At 36.5% G+C, this 24,098-nt stretch overlaps 1 protein-coding gene across 1 annotated transcript in view; it reads left to right on the top strand.

The window, feature by feature from the left end:
• The window catches only part of LOC140743515 (alpha-1,3-mannosyl-glycoprotein 4-beta-N-acetylglucosaminyltransferase A), an 82,277-nt gene extending 61,157 nt beyond the window's left edge, over positions 1-21,120 (top strand). The window contains exons 8-12 of the mRNA XM_073074847.1: positions 5,370-5,582; positions 6,414-6,521; positions 9,246-9,442; positions 13,648-13,867; positions 15,190-21,120. Coding sequence (XP_072930948.1) covers positions 5,370-5,582; positions 6,414-6,521; positions 9,246-9,442; positions 13,648-13,822 — 693 coding nt within the window. The 3' untranslated portion in view covers positions 13,823-13,867; positions 15,190-21,120. The remainder of the gene's footprint in view (positions 1-5,369; positions 5,583-6,413; positions 6,522-9,245; positions 9,443-13,647; positions 13,868-15,189) is intronic.
• Positions 21,121-24,098: the final 2,978 nt, after the last annotated feature.

The raw sequence follows: 24,098 nt of genomic DNA on the forward strand, positions 1-24,098 counted from the left end.
ACACCAGTAGGGAATCCAATCACTCCAATTTCTAGAATTATTATCGGTTTGAATCCTTAAAAAGGCATTTAAGGATTTATGTGTGTTTTCTAACGAACCTATTGACTCATGATGATAAGCGCAAGATACAGTATGTTTTATATTTAACAATTTATAAACCTCCGTCATAGTATTTGAGATAAACTCGGTACCTCTGTCAGTGCCAATCTCTCGCGGGATACCGTACCTGAGAATAAAATTATCTACTAAAGCTCGCGCCACACTAACACTATCCTTACTAACTAACGGGTACGCTTCTATATATTTACTTAATTCACACTGGAGTGTGAGTATATATGAAAAATTATAGTAATCCTTATCTAAGGGCCCAACTATATCTAAGAAAACCTTGTCAAAGGCCGACTGCGCAGTGGTAGTTATTACCATTGGCTGCTTCGTATGCAACGAATGCTTTTGTGTCTGACATTTGTTGCATTTTTTTACGAAGTTAGTCACATCAACAACCATATTTGGCCAGTAGTAATATTTCTTAATATTACTAATCATACGCCGTATGCCTGCATGCCCACTTGTGGGAAGCAAGTGAAAGTCATTAAGAATAACTTTCTTGTCATCGCTATTTTTTATACTTATGACGTCTTTTAAAATATAAATTCTAGGACCGGTTAAGTTTTTACTACATTGGGTTAACCACTTTATAAATTTCTTATTTTCATTATTTTTTATTAAATAAATCTCATTTATTATCAATTTATTACAAATAGAGTCCAGGTCTCTCACGAAAACGTCTCGCGCTAAACATGATCGAGAAAATGGATTCACAAAAATTGACAACTTAGATGGAACATAAATAAAATCATTAAATTGTGTATATTTAACTTTTTTATCAAGCTTAAATTGACCTATGATTAATTCAACACATCCTTTAGGTTTTTCAAGAATTTCAACGACTCTCGGTTGATCAGGCCGATCCTCGCTGTCCTCCTTGCTATCTATCAAGTTAGGCGGTTTATCGCTTAAGTTCTTCGCCATTCGTCGAGTCATAACGTTTAATTCTTGGCTCATATTTTTTAATTCGTCGGATGTAATTAAGACACGAGATAATGCATCTGCAGCTACATTACTCACGCCTTTTACATATTGTATGACATAGTCGTATTCATCTAAGATTAAACGAAATTTCAACAATCTACTGGATGGATTATTTATACTAAATAGGTATACTAATGGTTTATGATCTGTTTTGATTGTAAATTTTTTACCAAATAAGTATGGTCGAAAATATTTCACAGACCAAACAATAGCTAAAAGTTCTTTTTCTATTGTTGGATAATTTAATTCGGATTTGTTAAGAGCTCGACTTGCATATGCAATTGGTAAGTCATTGTTATTACATAACACAGAACCTATAGCTGACCCAGAGGCGTCTGTGTGCAAAATAAATTCATTTTCATCGTCAAAATTTGGATATTGCAAAATTGGCGGATTAATTAATGATTTTTTAAGTATATTAAACGCGTTTTCACATTCCGTAGTCCATTCAAATTTAGAATATTTTCTGCATAATTTATTTAAAGGTAACGTAATCTCAGCGAAATTAGGAATGAACTTACGATAATAATTTGTAAAAGCAACAAAACGTCTTACATCGTCAGATGTTTTCGGTGTAGGGTAACATTGAATTACTCGGCTTTTTTCAGGATCAGGCATTACTCCTTTTTCAGATACTATATGACCCAAGTACAATAATTGTTTTGTTAAAAATTTACATTTCTCCGGATTAATTTTTAAATTTACTCTACGTAGTCTTTCGAAAATATCAACTAAATTTTTATTGTGTAATTCAAGAGACCTTCCAAAACAAATTAGATCATCCAAATATACTAGACATTTTTCGTAGTTTAAACCTGACATCGCTACCGTCATTAAGCGACTAAAAGCACTGGGGCTAGTTTTTAAACCCATAGGAAGTCGTTTCATCTGGTATTGCTTATTAGTGGTAAATGCAGTGTATTTCCTACTCTCTGGACTAATTTCTAGTTGATAATAACCCTGACTAAGGTCTAAGTGTGAAAAATAAATTGCTCCTGATAAAGAGTCGAGTATTTCAGTTATATTAGGTAATGGAAACTTGTCATCCTGTAGCCTATCATTCAGTTTTCTATAATCAATAACAACCCTCCATTTTTTCTTACCACTACTGTCACATTTCTTAGGAACCAGCAGAACTGGACTAGACCATTCGCTGCTGCTCTCTTCAATTATATTGTTATCTAACATTTCACTAATCTGCCTATCAATTTCCGGTTGTTGACTTTTAGGAAGTCTATAAGGCTTAGTATATACTGGGGAGACATTTTCCTTTAGTTTGATTGACTGTTTATATAAGTTAGTTACGCCTAATTTATCGCCTGGCAATAAAAATATGTCCGAATATTTTGCACAAATATTTTCTATAGAAATTTGTTCTTCTTTGTTTAAATGTTTGAAATCTAAAATTGAAAACAATTTTTTCACACGGTCCGATAAACTATATTTATTGCTTTCAAATGTACACATAAAAAACTCATTAGAACTAATTATATCAGGTATAAAATAGCTTAATTTAACTTCTTCCTCTCTAGTATTTAAAATTTTTAATGGTATTTTACCCTTAGTGGGACGTACTAAAACAGATGCTAAAAAAACTCCATCACTCAATTGTTTAGGTAACACTACACATTCGTCTTGTAATGTTGTTCTTACGAAATACGTCATTTCACATCTAGCCGGTATGGTTACATATTTATTATAACCAAGATTACCCATTTGTAATGGTAACGTAACAGGAACATCTTTATTAATAGTTAAAGTATTTTGTTCAAAGTCTAATATACAGTTAAATTTACTCAAAAAATCCTGACCTAAAATACCATCGGTTCTACATGAAAAATTTTTTAAAATGTAAAATTTATGTTCAAACTCGTAATTTTTATAATTCAACTTTAAATAGACAAACCCATCGCAAAAAACATATCCACCGATACCGCTGATTCGTATTCTCTCGTTATGGAAAGGTATGCGCCGGTTATCTAACACCTCTTGCCTAATTACGGACAACGACGCACCAGTATCAATTAACCAACTCCGTGATTCATCAAGAACATTTAGGCAAACTGAATTTATATTTTGACAATAGAAATGCTCATGCTCGAAAAAACCAATTACTATTACTTTGTTCAGTGCTGGGCTTAGGACTCTCTGAATTCGATATGTCGGTATTATGTTCCGTATTATGTACTTCGGCTACATTTATTTGACTTTGCCGTGTGTGGCCACGAAAACCCGTAGGGCCACGAAAACTCCTAGAACCGCGATTTGTATATTTTCGGCCTTGAGTATTATAATTCGACGTATTGCCTACACCACGATTGCCATGAGGGTAACCACGATTAGAATGAACATTCAGAGAACCATTCTTTGACAAATTTTGAGAACTGTTATTATAAATACCTCGTTGGTAATGGTTTCCTCGAAAATGATGTGAAGGATACCTACCTCTGTTATGACGATAATTCATCATCTGATGCTCACCACCACAATGAAGATTCTCATCCAATGCACCTTGAATTGCATCTTTCAATGTGCTGTAATTCCTTGCTGCAATGATTGTACTAAGACGACTGTTTCGCAACCCATCGGAAAATCTTTTTATAGCAATACGCTCGTTTATTGGCTTCAAAATTTCGTAGGCATTAGATTTTCCATTGGCTTGTGCAACTGTTAAGTCGACAAATAACTTTTCAATCTGCTTACCAAACTCCTCAATACTCTTACTATCCTGACGAATACATTGCAGTTGAGATTGTATAGCCGTGTCGGATTTTTTAGGCAATAATATATTCCGCATGTCCCTAATCAGATCTGTAACGGATGAATAATTAGAACACATACGTAATTTTGCGCTTTCTGATAACCTTGATTTTAAAACAAACTGTATCAGCTGTTTTTTGTTACCATCATCAATCATAGAGTCATACATTTCAATATTGGAAATTAACTGTTTAGTAACATCTTCGTCTCCTGTCATTACTGGTAACAGCGAAATTGCCGTTTTTAAGTCAAACTTCTCCATGGTGCTTATCTTACTATCAGAACTATCTTCACTATCAGTACAAAGATTAATTATTCTAGAATACAATTCATTTATATTACCAAAAAGACTATGAAATGTTTCTCTTTCCTCATAACGGAATACCTTATTTTTTATCTGATTTTCAATAGAACTACAAAGAAAACTAAATTTATTATATAAACATTTCGCTTCATTTAACTTTTTTTCTTTTATAATTAATGTCCTTCTCTTAGATCCTAATTTTACTAAATATTCTTTGATATATTTTAAGTCTTTATATATTTGTTTAATTTCACTTTCCATCAGTAATTATATAATAAATGTTATGTCTATTAAATATCTTGAATACAAAAGAGTTCACACAAATATATTATATTGATTATATTACATTTACGATTAAAACAAAAGAGAGAACAAGAATAAAAAAACAAAACGCTTTTAGACCGATGCAGTAGCTTCGCGTTGTTGCCGACGCAGTAGACTCACGGTGCGCCGCAGCTCACTAGTTTCAATAGTCCGCTGCATCCAGTCGTCGTGGCACCTTCTATAGAAGCGGCACAACATGGCTCCAACCCCCACGATCAGGATTACACAAATTGCTATTAGCACATATGATGTGGTACTGGCGTGCTGCATCAATTGTTCTGTGGACGCACTATTTCCTGCTCCATTTTGGGCTATAATAACTTCTTCATTTTTTGTTTGCCTTCCTCCCATGATTATGTTATTTTATTAATGTTAAGTCCATATTAAAGTTCATTTATTGTCCATGACACTCAACACTGACGACACGGTGTAGGTAACCGTAAACCGCGCACGCGCTGGCAGGGTCGCCATATAGGGTTCGGCCCGCGACGGTAATAATACACGTCCAATCGGTCTCGGATGTACTTTATTAGTCCCTCTTTTACAATAGGTTTTGAAGCTTATATAGTACTTACATCTTACTCTACAGCAGCCAATCTAGCTAATGCAGAGTTTTATTAACATTGCACTTTACCAACTGTGAATTATAAAAATATACGTGAAAACTTACATATATTTAATTATAAAATATACTTAGTACAATTTGTTAAAGCTGGTATAAATATTAAAGGTTCTTTAACCTCATTCATAAAAAGCTGATTGAAGTAACTACTAAGACTTGTTTGCTATTTGAATTACTTGGTGAAATCAGTTGACATCCACTCCTACGAAGGTCCATGTACCTTTTAACAACAACCTCAATAAAACTCTGTAACGCTGTGTATTCCAGGAGATCAAGCAGTTTACCGCGGCTATCTCCATCTCCACTCCCAACTGGTTCTTCCTTGAGTTCTGTCACGTCGGTGGCATTGGGAAGCTCTTCAGGTCCTCCGATCTCGTTCACTTCATCATATACGTGCAGCTGTTTTATAATAACATGCCTATTGACTGGCTGTTGGAAAGCTATCTCGCTGACCGCGTCTGCACCATCGATAAAACCTCGGTAAGTATTGACTAAATGATAGGATTAATGTAGAAAAACTAAAAGTACTTGAACGTAGGAAGAAAGTTGTAACTTGTAAATCCAGCTAATTTACTTCGCCCGAATCATTAATTCATTAATTTTATAGAAAAAAAATTACCACTAACGACATCGACGTTTGTGGGAAAACCATTAAGCTATGATATACGACCTTCAGTGGCGCTGGTGTGGCTATAGTTATATAACAAACCAACAGAGGGCAGTAGTAGTACTTCTGAATCACGCAGGTGACTTTACGACCGAGGTGGTATATATATATGGGTCGACGATGGGATGACGATGGGAAGAACACTATAAGTAGTGTTCATACTCACTTGTTTTACCTGATTTTTTTAAGAGACACTGGTTTAATACCCAGAGTCTTACAAATACTCAGCATACGTAGCATCATGGCGCGGGTCTCCTGACAGAGCACAGGAGATTTATAAGGATAAAGTAGAACTCTTTCTTCATGCCCGGAGACATCGTCGCTGCACCTATTTCTACAGCACTTTCTTTTAGGTTATATGGCAATAAATAAAAAAATGTTAAAAGTGAACAACCCATATAACTTACGGATATAAAAATAGATAGTAGCCGATTCACAGACATACTGAATATGCATATAAAAATTTGGTGAAAATCGGTAAAGCTGTTTCGGTGGAGTACGCTCACTAACATTGTGATACGAGAATTTAATATATAAGATATAGATAGCGTAAGATTAATAATATTTGTTATTGTGTATTAATTTGTTACTATCGATTATTATTATTTATTACCTAAATGAATAATTTGCCTTATAAATTCCAGAAAGTTTGCATGAAAAACAAATTGGAGATACGCCCGAAGTACAAAACATCCCTTTTCCAACATATTGGACTCTACTCATCCTTGAGGGGAAAAATCCAAAAAGTTAAGGTATGTAAGTTGATCAGTAATCAATACATGTTATGCACATAAATATTGTCAGTATATATATTTATAACGATAGAATAGCTAAGACTAAGACTATATATATGCGTTTGCGCCGACTGTACCGAATGCAACCACTGCAACCCCGTGGTAAGTGAGACGTAGGATACACAAATTATTTGCAAACTTTTTGATAAACCGATGCAAACCTGAGTTGTACACAGCGGCGAAGGTGCCCAGAGTCAGTACATGTTGGTGTACGTATGCGCCGACTGTACCGAGTGCGACCACTGCTACCCCGTGGTAAGTGTGACGTTCGATACACATCTTTTTTGCAAATTTTTTGATTAACTGATGCTCAGCTGAGTTGATCACAGCTGTGAAGGTGCCCATATTCAGTACATGTTGATGTTCGTTTGCTCCGACTGTACCGAATGCAACTACTGCAACCCCGTATTAAGTGTGACGTTGGATACACAGTTTTCTTGCGATTTTTTTGATAAACCGATGCACACCTGAGTTGATCACAGCGACGAAGTTGCCTACATCCATTACATGTTGATGTACGTATGCGCCGACTGTACCGAGTGCGACCACTGCTACCCCGTGGTAAGTGTGACGTTCGATACACATCTTTTTTGCAAATTTTTTGATTAACTGATGCTCAACTGAGTTGATCACAGCTGTGAAGGTGCCCATATTCAGTACATGTTGATGTTCGTTTGCTCCGACTGTACCGAATGCAACTACTGCAACCCCGTATTAAGTGTGACGTTGGATACACAGTTTTCTTGCGATTTTTTTGATAAACCGATGCACACCTGAGTTGATCACAGCGACGAAGTTGCCTACATCCATTACATGTTAATTTGCGTATGCACCGACTGTACCGAGTGCGACCACTGCTTTCCCGTGGTAAGTGTGACGTTGGATACACAAATTATTTGCAAACTTTTTGATAAACCGATGCAAACCTGAGTTGTACACAGCGGCGAAGGTGCCCATAGTCAGTACATGTTGATGTGCGTTTTCGCCGACTGTACCGAATGAAACCACTGCATCCCCGTGGTAAGTATGATGTTGGTTACACAGCTTTGCGATAATTTTGATAAACCGATGCACACCTGAGTTGATCACAGCAGCGAAGGTGCCCACAGTCAGTACATGTTGACGTGCGTTTGCGCCGACTGTACCGAATGCAACCCCGTGGTAAGTGTGACGTTAGATACACATTTTTTTGCAAACTTTTTGATACACCGATGCACACCTGAGTTGATCACAGCAGCGAAGGTGCCCACAACCAGTACATGTTGATGTGCGTTTGCGCCGACTGTACCGAATGCAACCACTGCAACCCCGTGGTAAGTGTGACGTTGGATACACAAATTATTTGCAAACTTTTTGATAAACCGATGCAAACCTGAGTTGTACACAGCGGCGAAGGTGCCCAGAGTCAGTACATGTTGAAGTACGTGTGCGCCGACTGTACCGAGTGCGACCACTGCAACCCCGTGGTAAGTGTGACGTTGGATACACAAATTATTTGCAAACTTTTTGATTAACTGATGCACACCTGAGTTGATCACAGCGGTGAAGGTGCCCACATTCAGTACATGTTGATGTGCGTATGCGCCGACTGTACTGAGTGCGACCACGGCTTTCCCGTGGTAAGTGTGACGTAGGATACACAATTTTATTGCAAACTTTTGTAATAAACCGATGCAAACCTGAGTTGTACACAGCGGCAAAGGTGCTCACATTCAGTACATGTTGATGTGCGTATGCGCCGACTGTACCGAGTGCAACCACTGCAACCCCGTTTTAAGTGTGACGTTGGATACACAAATTATTTGCAAACTTTTTGATAAACCGATGCAAACCTGAGTTGTACACAGCGGCAAAGGTGCTCACATTCAGTACATGTTGATGTGCGTATGCGCCGACTGTACCGAGTGCAACCACTGCTACCCCGTGGTAAGTGTGACGTTGGATATACAATTTTTTGCAAACTTTGTGATAAACCGATGCACTTCTGAGTTGTACACAGCGGCGAAGGTGCCCAACTTCAGTACATGTTAATTTGCGTTTGCGCTGACTGTACCGAATGCAACCACTGCATCCCCGTGGTAAGTGTGACGTTGGATACACAAATTATTTGCAAACTCATTCAGTTCATGTTGATGTGCGTTTTCGCCGACTGTAATGAGTGCGACCACTGCTTTCTTGTGGTAAGTGAGACGTTGGATACACATTTTTTTCCAAACTTTTGTAATAAACCGATGCAAACCTGAGTTGTACACAGCGGCGAAGGTGCCTAGAGTTAGTACATGTTGAATTGCGTTTGCGCCGACTGTACCGAATGCAACCGAACGCAACTACAAGCATATACTCCGTAGCAACGGTAAGTTCACACTATCGCAGCTATGTACCCGCGGGCGAGAGTGGGCAGCGGACGGTTGCCAGAAGGATCCCGCGCTGTCTTTGTCGCGCTTATATCTACAATTTGCTGTTGTGTGGTGACTCGGTTCTATGTTCAGAGCGGACTAGAAGTTAGGCGCGGAATCTACTCTAATTATAGAGTGACTCGTTGAAGTATATCCTCATTATAATATATTTTTTATATTATATTAGATATCCTTAGTGTATCCTTATTATATCCGTTTTTATAAGTATATCCAACCCGCATTATTATCTTGTTTATATTTAAAGTACTAATTATTGTGTTTTCAGGACCCCCAATATGGATCAGCACCAACATTCTATCCTCATGACAACCCTCCGGTGAAGAAGATCCGTTGCGATATACAAGAACATTCCGACCACACCATGAAGCGAGCATATGAAGGTCAAACTTACTTTTGGGGAACTAAGCCAAGGCGTGGAGACCTTGTTGAATTCTGGTTTAAGAAGCCACTTTTGCTTGAAAGGTATTATATAATGAAATATTTAGTATGATATTTATCTAGATGGCGTTGCTTGCTGTTTTATTACATTTTTGTTAAGGTTTTCTTATTATACTGTGAGTGGGATTGTAATGCTCCCTGTTGGTTCCATACACTTTTAAAATCCTACTTTCTCATTTTTGTCGCGCTGAAAACTTTGTGGTTTCAATATCTAGCTGTCTTCGTTCAGGTTACTGACTTGCAAGACAAAGTATGAATTTCACCACAAAGTTGTAAAGTCTTTGTGCCACATGAGCGGGCCAAGAAAGGCCATCTTCCGGGTAAGGTATGTCTTTAAATATTCGCTATATCAAGCGAGAATACCTCTATCATCGCGCCTAGGAAAATGGCTTAGTTCGAGAGGGCCTTAACGTTTGTGATTACACCGTTGGTCGATCAGTATTAACATGCCTAATGAGGCCACCTACTACTTGTTCTCTTAAGAACATTCTGCCAAATTGGAGCTCAATATAGCATAACAGAAAAGCGACTGATGCTAGGACGCGTCTCTTATTTGCTCTTGGTTCACCTAGTCTGGGCATTAGTTACATAAGTGCTGTGGTAAGCTGATTAGTATTTTGCGCTACTTCAACAATGTGTTTATCTAACTTCAGGAATTTGTCTATCCAGATTCCAAGATACTTCACCTTTATGCTACTATGGTACAGAGCATTTAAGACTTTTCTGGTGCGAGACTAAGCTCCTTGCGTTTTATTCGCTCGCGGTAGGTAAAGGCCCCTTTTATCTGTGCGTTTATAACCCCATGCTGCAGAAGCTGCATTTAAGTCGCCGATGATGATACAAGGGCCTTGGATCTTTCTAAGGGAGCTCCACAGGTCATATATATCCTGCTTGAAATTTAAAAGCTGTAGTTTGGTGATACTTCTCACCTTGGTGCTAATGGAGGTATGGAATCTGGGGACTTGTAAATCAATTCCCTTTTGCATACCCATCTGGGATTGTTTTGTTGTAAATAACTACAGAGGCATTTCCTCTCCGATCTATTTCCCATCCGGCTGTCTCTTCTAATTTGCGCTTTGGCTCTGAAATTATAGCCACTTCTATACAATGTCCTTGCCGGCATTAGCTACTTACCACCAGGTGGACTGCATGCTCGTCTGCTACTCCTATATTATAAAAAAAAAACTTTAACGCTTGCGACTTTCCAATTGTTCCTCTCGGCCGTTTTGAACTTCTGTTTGCGCCCTTTTAATTGCTTTCCGAAAAAGCGAGCTTCCGGTGGTTGCGGCTACATTTTGCAGTCTTTTCTATCTTTTCTGTCCAGTGTCCCAGCATCTTTAACACTTTTTGATCTCTATGCTTTTCCTGAATCTGCAAGTTAGCCATCTGATTGTGATTTCTGAAGCCGCTGGTATTTTCTTTGCCTGTCTTTTATCCATTGCTGTTCTCGCTGTCTGAACTCCATATCTGGTGGGCCTTAGTGATATCACAATAATTGGCACCCCCAATTCTGTGTCTATAACATCCCTTTCCTCATTATATGTGCTCCCTCTTTATTCCCACAACTTAACTACTAAATACTTCCTGTTGACCCATAATAACTTCGACTTCCTTAAGAGCTGCAGCTACTTTGTTTTTAATTGCTTCTGCCTTTCCGGGCACTCATAAATCCATTACCAATTTATAACCACTTTTTTCACTAACTTTCGTATACATGTCTTCGTTGGAGTCCCCTCTAAGTCAATGTTCCTTATCATCCATTTGCACTCCTAAGTTTTGCTTTCAGATCGGTCAGTCCCTGGGATGGATCAGTTGATCATTGCTTAATTGGTGTTCAGAAAATTAGGTTTCTATCTCCTTTGTCCCTCCTTTTTTCACTGCAGTCTTTTGTTTGTGTACTTACTAAGTCTTCTAGTTGCACATGCCTTTTGGTTGTCTGCGTTCCTATTTGTTTTGTTTCTTTTGGAATTGCTTTTTTCTTCTTCGGGTTTCGCCGACATCGCCGGAACCATCCTGATTTCTTTCAGATTTTGCCACTGTATTTCTTCGCTTCTTCCGTCCAGCTTACAGAGCATTGACTGGTTTAATGGACTTATCATGTTTGCTTGCATGATGATTGCTTTTCGCGTTAGGGTTTTATGGTTCCTAGTCTACCTTATCAACCCTAGCCTAACCTGGCACGATACTGAGAGCTTACATACCACTCTTAGATTTACGCGTAGCCCGCCGTACCGATGGACTCCACTCCTCCCTCTCTGCCTTCCTAACCGTTGAGGACTTCACTCGTTATCCTGGGCAAGGGTTCCGCAATATAGTTCACAGAACGGGGTCCCTGTTGAACTTCACCACTCAAGCCCCCGGCCTACTAAGGAGTGCCCAACCCAGCAACTCGGACGCCCCGGATAGGAATTATCCTGGTCGAGTACAGAGAAGGTGACTCTGTACTGGGGCACATCGATGTAGGCATTAGTTGCAGGGAAACACCACGTTGACTTGGATTTTAAGTAACCTAGGAAAATAATACAAATTTGTCCTATTAGGGTTTCCAACTCGCCTGAAACAAAGCTGAAATGTCTGAAACAAGGACTTTATTTGGCAAGTGGCTCTGATGTGGACTCCAGCGCACTGTCACATAGGTGGCACTTTGAGTGATCTAGGCAGTACAAGAGCTTACAAAATATACCCCACCCGTTTTTTTTGTCGACGAGGGGGAGGTCTTCGAAATGTTATGTGTGACAAAAAGGGGCTATGTATGATTCTTACCGCACTGAAACCCCCCGGTGTCGTCCTCCTAGCCCTATTTCTTAATGAGAAATCCACGTCTCAAGATACGCTACAACTTGACGATGGTTGTGTTGGAGAGATGGCGCCACATTCTAAACATGTTGCACATAATTTCTTTATTAAGATTATCGGAATATGGTCAGTCTGCGGGCATCGACTCGTCTGGTGGGAGATTTTCCTTTACCGAAGTGGTGACTTCAGACAAAAAATCATCTCTTTTGAATTTCACCGTTGGTGTCACCTTCACTCTTAAGATTGAGTGAACAATAATCGTTGCCCTCCCACTTCAGACGGGTCATACGTGCATCTTATAATTTTTTTCGGTTCTTGGTTCCAGTACGGTTTCTCGGGCATGATGACCTTGTTTCACGGACCACTTATGTAGATATTTGTTACTGTTTACGATCATGCTTGCATCACAGATTCACGACATAACAACCTTGAATCATTTCGCCTTCTTCGACCTCCACAAGTTTAGATGAAGGTTTTTATGCCTGGAAGATGGGAGCTTAAACCAGAATGTCCCTGCTATATTTTTTTAGCATGAATCGCAGCATATTTATTCCACACTGAATATCCACTTCAGTATAAAATGTTCTACGTGCTTCTTTCGATCTTGAACACTAGTATTCTGAATGTCAAATCACTAGCCCACAAGATCGAAATAGGATTGTGGAACCAGTATGAAAGAAACATTATAAAAGTAAAAGACTGCCGATGCACTCAGGCTTCGGTATCAAGCAAGTATCCGGCCATATCACCTCGTGGACATCAAATCTTCTTCTTGTGCCACTCATATTGGACGTTAGATAACATTAGAGCAATCCTTTTTTAACGTAAAAACGGAACCCTATTACTAAGTCTTCGCTGTCTGTCCGTCTGTCACAGGGCTCTATGTACGGAACTGTTATAGATAAACACTTTTTTTTTTTAAAACAGTTTTTTTTACAGAGGATGCATAACAGTGGCCGCTATAATAAAAAATACCAAAAATTAAATAAAGTTGAATATTAAAGGGGGTCTCCATACAATAAACCAGTATTTTTCGGCATTTTTTGATCAAACTGTTAAACCGTACTGGGTGGACAGTTGAAATTTTTAAAATGCGTTTACTATAATTGGTATTATAATAAATGCAAATAAGAACAATTAAACATATATTAATATAATAATTTTAATGAAATGAATAAAAATAAGTAAAAAATAACGATCTCGTACTTGGCGAATTATTTCAATCCGTCTATTGTAGATTAACTAGATATCATACTCGTAGTACCGGGCCTAAGACATCATCACACATGCCGCGATAATGATAAGTTACACTTATAGTCAACGAGGCGGAGATCATGTTATCTCCGACATTCATCCAAAGTTTTTCACTTTCTAATCTTTCGAGAATTGTTTAACTTGTAAGAATAATAAGACTTTTTATGTATTCGTTACAGCTTTACATTCCGAAGTGGTAATATGGAACACAATACGGATCGATTCTATGCCACTACGGTTGAGATCGTACCAGCTCTCAATGTTAGAAACTTTACGGTTGTTGGCAATTTCGATGAATTTGGATTGGCTGACGGCATCCTGAAGAAGGAAGTTGGCCCCATCGCGGCCATATGACTAAGAGTGCACCGGGACAGCTCGTATTGGGTTATCCTGAGCGAGGTAAGCTTTTTTTATAGTTAAGCCTAGTGTAAGGCCAGACAGGATACGTAATGAAAAGTAGCTAATGTTACTAATGTAACGCCGGCTTCGAAAAGATGAGTTATTTTTGCACCTTTTTGAAGAGCTCCATGTCATAGTACGTCGAGATTACCGCAGGAGGAATTTCATCCTACATCTTGCATGTTCGCGGAAAAATTATCATGCAAACAGAACCGCGGTGAACCGCCACGAATCCAGTTGTGTTGGGAACCTAATCTTTTGACGAGTAGTGGGATAGAGACCTCCAGATCAAAGAGTATCTCACAACACTTAAACAAACACTTTGATCAATAGTACAGATCAGTGTCCGCAGGCCAGACTCCAGCCGTGATACCGGTTACCAGTTAGCCAGCCACCAAATGATGACTTAGGTAACGGAATCTATATAAGAGTATTTACGAGGGCCCTTATTCGTTAGAATAAGGACCCTGTCAAAAATCCGAAAATCAGTTCGTAGTACACATACGAGTAGTATTTGCCCAAGAGCGTTTGCTCTCTTTAGGCTAAATTGAAATTATTTTGTGGGCCTTATATAGTAATGTTATCAACATATCGTTAGCGTGATTCAGAAAGACTAGTACTGCCATCTGTATGCCCGGTGTGATCCAACATAGCGACACCTGAAAAACAGAAAATGTTAACATAGTTTCCTGTATGTATCGTAGATGACGTTAGTAATAACCCTACGGAGCTTAGTGATTTGTATACAGAAATGTAAAAATGCCATGTAACTAAGCATATATTCCTAAAAATAATTACATTTACTACAATCCTTCAAGGTAATATTAAAGATATTTAATAAATTACATACGCTCGGGCGTTGAACGGATTTGACACAATGTATACTGCGTAGTAATTCATAATTATTATTAGTACTTAATACCTTATTATTATAATAAATTGTAACCGAATTGTAACGTATATGAATGCAATGTGATATTACATTTAAAACCCAACATTTAAAGTGTTACGCAGTAAGACTTCAATTTAATTTTTGGTATTTACGCCATCTATGAACACTGAGTAGGAATCTGGTCATGTTTTGTTTTGGCGGTAAGTTTGCATGGCCTGTAGTGACTACTTGATAGAGTATCACACGACCTATCTATCTAAACCTTTTATCTTACGGAATTTTTATTACTATTTAACAAAAGCATTACGTGACAAAGTAGTGTCCATTGCCTGGAAATTCGTTTCAAAATATGTAGGTTTCAATCAGTAGTTTTTAAACTTGTGTTTAAAATTATTTTTGTTTATTAATAGAATTTTCTTCTCACTTACAGATCGAGCTAAAGCCATTCGCTCACAGTGATGCCGTTTAAATCTGGAGAAATCTCGCTTAAACAAACTTTGAAGAAATTTTGCCAAAATTCAGACGTATAGATTTTTTCTACGAATTATGCTTCAGTGTGTTTTCAAATTCCGTTTTATGTATTTTTTTTTATATATCTGAATTATGGAATCTAACTGATCTCATCAACCAAAGTTGAAGTGAGTAAATCTCCGATACAAGGCTGTTCCGAGTGCTCAAAGGTGTGCTAAAAACTTTATTTAGTTGATAGTTAAAAATTTAAAACTATAGATAAGTGATAATTTCAATTAACGTGTTTCTACTTAGTAAGGTTATCTCACGTATATTTTATTACGGTTCCTAATTGTATATTTTGTTTACATTTTCTGATCAAATCAGTGTAGAATACAGTTTGACTATATTTTTCACAGACCCCTCCATCATCTTGATCTTGAACGAATATTCAAGCTGTAATTTAAAGTCCGGTAGTGTTTTTAGAGTTTATAAAATCTTTCCGACATAATTAATGGCAAAAAGAGAACGATTTACGATCCCTAGAATTTTAATATAGGATGAAGTGCCGCTTTATCGTTATTTGGAACTTGGGGCTAATTTGATTTCATAAAAGGCAGATATATTGACTTTGACCAAACGTTATTTAATGCCAAACATCTAGTTTTATCACTTTTACCACGCCTTTATTGGCGTCACCTGTATGTATGTATGTAACGGAATCAATGAACTCGAATTTTACCCACTTTGAACGGTATAATTAATTTCAAATGTTGAACAATTATCAAGAACCGATGACAATATACAAGTTTAATATTCTTATTCCATTCTCCTCGTCAGGATCGTCAGGAATCAGGATTAACGATGTTACTTGTGCGATTTTATCGTGGTTTTTAGTTTTTAAGCTATAATTAAGTATTTCAATTTACTTTATCCCATGCTGGTCTGGGATGTAAAAAGAATGTGCCAGCTGCCAATCTTCCCGTGCATGTCGTAAGAGGCGACTGAGGGAATTCAATGCCTTAAGGTCTGATAAATGTTACCCACTCTTATTCTCATACTAAAGTAATATCCCGTACTTTCTTTCTTTTTAATACTATGTTAATGACTTTAGTTGGCTAAAATAGTTTATTTCACCACATTACACGAAGGATATTATATTCTGGGGTAGATAATCGACATCAAAGCTTTTTGGATATATTCCATCGGTTCTCCGCGATATGCTACGCTATAGATTCTGGTATATTTCGGTCACATTATACGAAATCCTCATCAAACTTGTTGTCGTTGTCATGGTGAAAGTATACAGCACGCAACCTATCACCAAGTTATTGATGTGACCAAGTAAACGCTGGAATGGTCTTTCATAACAACCTCCCACTCAGAAGCAGAGAACACAACGAAACCACATCTATTTCTGATATATAATAATGGTGTAAACGGCAGTTCGTAGATAACTGTTAACCAGATATATTAAAACGAGGCGTTCCGTCTTAGTTCTTACGATAGTACAGCATCTTTAAAATATCTCATTAGATCTGATCTCTACCTGTGAAAACAGTGTTCGTTCGAGCCTTCAATTATAAAGTTCTGTGAAAAATATGGTCACATAAGCTATTTCTTTATTTACTCTAACACAACGATGATCCTCATAATATTATATTACTTTGTTGCGTAAATGCTAAGAACCAAAGCCTTGAGTGTGCATTTTATTTAGCAAACACGTGAATTATTAATTCTGTTAGTAAGTTTGACATTTAATGTTTATTTTTGCCTTTGTATTAAAATCTTCCGTTCACGTTTGATTTATTTAATAATGTGTTCGTTTATTGTATTGTTGATTGAAATTCTTATTAGTTTTTTTGTTAGAATAGATGTTAAGTAGAAATCGCACGATATTGATTCATTAGTATTTCGAGAACGCGCGTCAACGTTGCTTCTGATTCGTGCCTGTTGCGGACTACACATCCAGTTTGATGCGACTACATCGCTGTATTTTTGCGATGTGCTACCGAATCGCTGCAAAAGTCTCTTTATGCTCGCTTACTTTCCTTACCTATGATCATGATTGCGCGTGCGCAGCCGCAATTCTCTCAGTTTCAATGACACCACCGCCCCCTAGAACACAAACCTTGTCGTTCGCGAGTACGGGCAATTTTTTACTTGCAGTGAGCCCTCCGTTATTCCTATTCGACTTCTTCACTATAGAAAGTGTGAAAGGATCAAGCTACTTGTTTGGACAGATTTGTAACCGGTTATTCTACTCCATTTTTCCGTCTACGCAGACTAAGCTCTATTCAACTGCGTTAACATCCTCTGTAAAGTTGCAGTAACCAATAGAAAAAGAATCGAAAAATAATGGCTTTTCAGATTGATCGTCTTTACTTGCTCAAAGGATGGCATACAGTAACGAAAATCGAATAGTGCATCTCTACTTGATACCTATTGCTAATTTGTGTTTTAGTATAAGTTATTTAGAATAAGTGATACAACTCTTATTCATCATTCTAACAGTTCGTTAGAGGAACTATGTTTAGAATAGTTATAGGATCTAGGCGACCTAACTTCGTTGGACGACTAAAAAGGGCTTGCGAGGTGGCGCTTATGGCGTTACAAAGAATAATAAAAGAAAATTCTAAAACCTAAGATCTAAATAAGGTACCAAGATCTAGATAAACATAGAAAGTAATTTAACTGATATAAAATGTCATCCAGTCATCATTTTAGTGTAAATAGGTAGTGAGTTTCTGATATGCAAGGTTAAAATCTGGTTCTATGGGCAAAGACACAATAAATTATGTCCTGTTTATCAAGAATAGATTCACGATTACTCTATTATATCAAAATCTTTATACCTATTGTCGTTAAAAAATTGAATGTTTGTCTATTTGCGCCACCCTCTAAAATTCGTCGTGGTAACGGAAGCAAATTTACAATGATGTGTTCAGGGAATCTTATTACATGATACATGTGTTACGGTTCACATTACATGTAAATAGAAGAATATGTCGGAAGTTTTTTAATCCCTCGAAATCACAATTCGAATTTCACTTCCGTTATCCCGATGGAGTTTCTAATTAAGTACCAAATTTATGAGTAGGAATATAGTAAGGAAAGGTAATAATTCGTTCCATCACCAACACAGTTGCATACAAAATAGTATTATCAATATAGGAAACTACTTTACCCACTAAAGATTCAAAAATTTACAGATTTAAATCATAAAGCACTTTGCAATTAATTTAGTTTATGATTATTGAAGAATTAAGTGTTTCCTTCACTAAAAGTTTTCGCATGAAAGTATGCCCTATCAAAATATTCCCAACGTTTTAACAAGCACCAAAGGTTTCTAGTGTTTAAGCAACTTTACATTCCTGTGTGTTATGGACTTGCCGTTTGCTAACTTAATATAATATTGCTAATCCAGTAGTTTTAGACGTAAGAACCAATTGGCTGACATATTTGGAGACCCGTTTCGGCGTTAAAATGTTGTAGCGTGAAAATTAAACTTTGGCATACATTCAAAAAATTTGCAAAATTTAAAAATGTTTAAGTATATTTACAATAGTATGTAAAGTTATTTGTTCATTCAATTTTGCGTTTCGCCCGAAGAATGCTAAGTCTTCGGGTATTTTATGATGCATTCACATGATGGCCTGAAAATTGGTTGGCATTATGCTATCAGGATAGTGCAGTTTAAATAAAGAATGAGGAGACGGTATATAAATATATAAAGGTATGAATGGAACGGATAGACTTAAATTGATAGTATAATGCTATACTGAAGATATTTAGCCGTAAAGTAGTAATCCCGTTGTTAGAACGGTGAAGTAATTATGTATTGCATGTTAGGATAATCCTATATCTACGTCCATGGTGACGAATAGGATTGTAAGGCGTCATTTATTTTAAAGCCTTTGAAAGTAAACGCGATATTTTGACAGGGTTTCGTAAAACATTTGTGATGGAATTAGGGAATCGGTATACCTTCGGTATAGAGGAGTGTAGAAAGCCAAAGTGTAGTTGTAATATCTTGAATTGAGTAAGGTAGGTCGAGGGACTGACCGAAGGGAAAATCAGAGGAACTGTCTGTAGACGATCCGTTTATGAATGTAGTTTTCGGAGGCTATATTTAACTTGCATAATTTATTCATTAGCCGTGTGTATTTTAAATTTTAAGTAATTGGAACGAAATCTTAGTGTAACTTATGTTATCGTTATTCTTACTACATGCGCATGAAAATTAGTAGTGCGGCCTGACATTAAATAGTAGTAACAGAACTTTGGATTATGAAGTTAGTGTTAATATCGATGTTCCATTTACTATTATTATCATTCTCTACCGTTATTATGATACCTACTAATAAACTCTTGTTAGTACTATAAGGTAGGAACGAGTAACGATAACAAAGTAACGATTGGTTTCGTATAAGGTGAAACACGTTTGAATAGTATTGTTTTAAGAATATCGCTTGTACCAAATTCATTGTATAACCCTTTCCCAGCTTTTTGTGTCTATGCTATTTAAGATAACTATTTATTGAATAATTACGTAGAAATATTTAACAACTATTTAATATGGATATTGTGAATGTTACCTACATTAATGTTTTCAAAATGCCCCGTTTTTTTCCGTGAATAAGCTTAGTGTCGTCGTCATCAAAGATTTTTCCTGATGTATTTTTTAAGTATAATAATGTTAATGTACTTTAGATTTAAGTTTAATAACATTATTAAGAATTCATTTATTTTGGAAAATTTGGCCGTTATTTTTTTTAATTTATACCTTTTGTTTTAAGTTTTGTTTAGAGTCCGTTAATTTTGTTTTGATAGTCAAAAATATTGTTATTTTAAGTGAAACTTGAATTGGTTCATTTTTAATCCAACGTTTTATTCATGTAATTGCACATATTTGTCTACGTTAAACGTATGTTAAGCAACTAGTTTGTAAGTGAATGTTTAAACATACCTAAACATAATTACTATGATTATTGTGTCATTGAGTATTTTAATAATATTATCAATTATCAATTAAATATATAATTTGCTTGTAAGGTAAGATCATGGACTGAGAACTCAAGAAATTCTAATTTTAGAAGTGTCAAATTATATATCTACCCTTTTCTGACATATTCTTCTTCTTTCTGAGGCTTTTAGTTTCAAAAACAAACTAAAAGGACTTAACATCTGGTGTCTTCACAAGGTCTACGAATTTATGATCAATATATCTAAAGATCAATAAAAACAGTCCAACAACGTTTCCTCTTTTGTTTGTTTTTAATTTTTTGTTGGGTAGGTAGGTGGCCATGTTTAATCCAACAAAATTGTAACAGTTCCTTATTTGTATTTTTATCATAATTGATTTAATAACATCATAATTAAATTCTGCATACTTATAGATATTTTTCTTGCTTTAACTATCAAAATTATCTTAGTCCATGATCATTTTTTTTGATTCCTATGTGTTAGCTATTAATGTGATAATGGGTTACTAATTTTTAATTATATGTGTCTAATATATAATCGTAGGTTTAACATTATATTATAATCAATTATTTATCGCTACTAGTTGTCATTGTCTATGTATTATGACATAACTATCTCTTATGGTGCAGAGGCACAAGACGCGCATAGCGCTGTCCTATTTTCGTATGATTTATTGACAAAATTGCTCAGATTATTGCAATCCTTTGCTCACTATGTTGTTTATCCAGATTTTCCTATTATTTATAAACATCCAAAATATTAGACATGGTTATCTGCAAATGGCATTATTTTTACAGTAATAGATGATCGATCAAGCACTTACATAGGACACAAAGATAAATTTCTGGTAATATTCGTACGCTGCGCTCTCATTGGCCGAACCGCAGTCTATGACATAGGTTACGAAAATGTAAAAACATAACATGTGTATGTTGTGACGTCATAAGGAACGCGATAATCATTCCCGGAATGTCGACTTACGTCAGGTCAATGAGTTTGCAAAGCTTAGATGCGCTGTGTCTATGACAAACTTATCTACATATTTTTAAAAGTATTCTTGTAGTGATTCGTGTTATTAATGTATTAACTATCAGCTTCAACTCTAACTTTGCGATATTTCCGATAGTTGTAAGTGCATCTTTTACAATTCTTCTTTTTCCTTAGTGTATGACATTTATTTTTGTAAGTCTCTCGAAACATTCATCTCAGATTCGTACCTAGAGCAACCGTTTTACAATTTTAAGAAAATGTTTAATGTTTCAGAACTAATAGGGCACACATATTGCAAATCTCCAAATTATACTTACATATCTATTTTATGTAAATAGTAACCAGTTGCAGTGTTTTCCATCGTTTTAGCTGTGGTGCGCGTGAAAATAAACGCAATATGTGTATTAACTTATCGATCGACACTTCGAGATCTTACTGGTTATTGTGTAAAGTTGTTTATTTATATACAGCGCATACAATATACGTTTGAATAAAAAGAAATATCCTGTAAATCATAAAAGTATTTGAAACTCAGCACATAATTCGGACTTAACAGTTAAATTGAATCGGTTATGCGAGAGATTGTAAGTGAGATTTGAGAACTTGAAACTGAGACGACTGTTTCGTGCGAGGATAAGAGAGTAACCATATTTATTAGCATCGATTCCGCTCCACCAAACATTTGGTATTGGACCAAACCCAATTGTAGCGCCCCAAAGGTCTGCCAATGTCTGTAAGGTCCATAAAAAGACAACATTCTGAATCAGGGACTTGCATGTGTTTGGTGTGATGCCTCAATATTATGACAAATACCTGTATAATATGCATCAAGAGGTTTTGTTACCAACATTTTGGAACAAATGTAATGAGCTACCACCGAATTGGGTGTTAATAAATATGGAAACTCCTTAGGGTAGGACTACTTACAGATAACAAGCAAATTCGTTTTAGTCATAATTTGAAACGTAACAAAATTGTTACTACTAACTTACAAATTATAACAAGACAAGGATATATTTTCTAATTTGGCATTTATACGTACTTTTTTACACTCTTTTGGCAGCATAATGAGGCCGATGGAACTTTAATTTGATGAAAATATTACAATAAAAATAGTTTTTTCAAATTTCTACTCAAAATAATTGACCAAGTGCAATTCGAACATGCACACTGAGGGTTCCATATCACTAAATTATGAAACTGGAGGATTTACACTTCTGTTCTGAGGCACGTGTGTGGGGCCGTAAACACGCGTGGCAAGACGCATTGAGAGAGGTGCCAAACGAGCGACAGTAGCTGATACTCAACCAACGGCGCCCGCTGACGACGGTTGCCGTCTCTCGCTCGTATATTAGGGCCTTAAGGGGAAGTCGTTAAAAATATAACGCTTGTTGTCTGTATGTGCCCTAATAATTATAGAAATGTATCTACTGCTCAAGGATGAGGAATTCTTGTGGCAACGCCATTCAAGTATGTCTGATTATGTGTATAAGGTATATTTATCTAGAGTCTTCATAAGGGAATGACTACCTACTTATACGGAAGCGTTTATCGTAACTTATTTTAATATAACTACGATGTGCGGTATAGCGAAATGTGGACAGTGATTGTCGATTTAGGCCGGATTCACATCTATCGATCGTATCAAAAATGCTTCTTTTAGCATCGGTGGGTTTCGAAAACGCGTTTTTTGCGATTATATGAATGCTACATCGCGTTCAGTTTTTGCATTGAGCGTTTAATACCAGTCGCAATTGGCTCTCAAGTATGGCGTTTGATCGCTGCCGCCGAAAAACACCTAAATCGTCGATCGCTGATGCTAAAGTAGCAAGTCTACTGGAGCCTTAAGGCAAAGACAGTTTCATGCAAACGATACTTAATTAATGTTTTAAATAAATTTAATTGTGCTACATTTTAAGACTTTTTTGCGTTTGGTACACATGCTTTAATTATTTAAGAAAATAAAAGTGCAGTTCAGAATGAAACTGACTGTACGAACATTTTATCAAATGAGTTTTAAAAACGAACTTTTATTAACGAAACTGTATTTAATGTAAGAGCTATCTTATTTTAAGGTGGTACCGCTATACCTATTTCTACCTTATAACAGCAGTGTTAAGCGCTGCTGAGTGCTGGTTAGAAGGATGTGGTAAGGGATATATACTTATCCGAGGCGTTCCAGCTTAGTCCTCAGGGGTAGCGGCGCATCTGTGGCCGACACAGGTAGGAATATCTTATCCTATCTGGGCTTGATTACGAATGTCCATCGGCGGCAGTAGCCACTTACCATCAAGAGGACTGCATACTCTTGATACTTCGACACTAATAGTCTCTGTTTAACGCACATTTCTACATCACATTAATTTAAGGATATGATTATTTAATGCAATCATTTTCATAAATTTCCTAATTATATTACTTTAATTTGATGATGCAATTTTGCAATGATGAGCACATAAGCAGCAGGGAAATGTAGATAAGTACCTACCTAGTTACTTTATTATTTTTATTTTATTAATTAGTGATTTGGTCAACTTTTGTTTTACTGTCTTTGTCTTAAATAAAGCCGGCGCTACATGTACTCGTTTGTAAACTTATCAGAAACTTGAACGAACATACAAACATTCATTGTTTCATTCTGGGTATTTGCCAAATATTTGGCGATCATTTGGGATCATCGGAAAATCCTCAAACAGGTTGCACCATGCGACACATTTTAACGTTATGTTTCATACACGCAACTGATCTTTGTATGAGCGAGAACATTTGTAATTAAAACACTTTTACATGCGCTTAACGTCTGTTATTAGATCTATATAACCTACGTGTTGCCTAACAAAGATCGAAATTTGTCAATTTCTCCGTACTATTATCAAAAAGCAGTGATAGTCTACTGGTTAGAAATTCAGCATC

Source organism: Epargyreus clarus, unplaced genomic scaffold, assembly GCF_041222505.1.
Source record: "Epargyreus clarus isolate Ecla_fem2 unplaced genomic scaffold, WU_Ecla_fem_2.2 ptg000007l, whole genome shotgun sequence".
Lineage (NCBI taxonomy): Eukaryota > Metazoa > Arthropoda > Insecta > Lepidoptera > Hesperiidae > Epargyreus > Epargyreus clarus.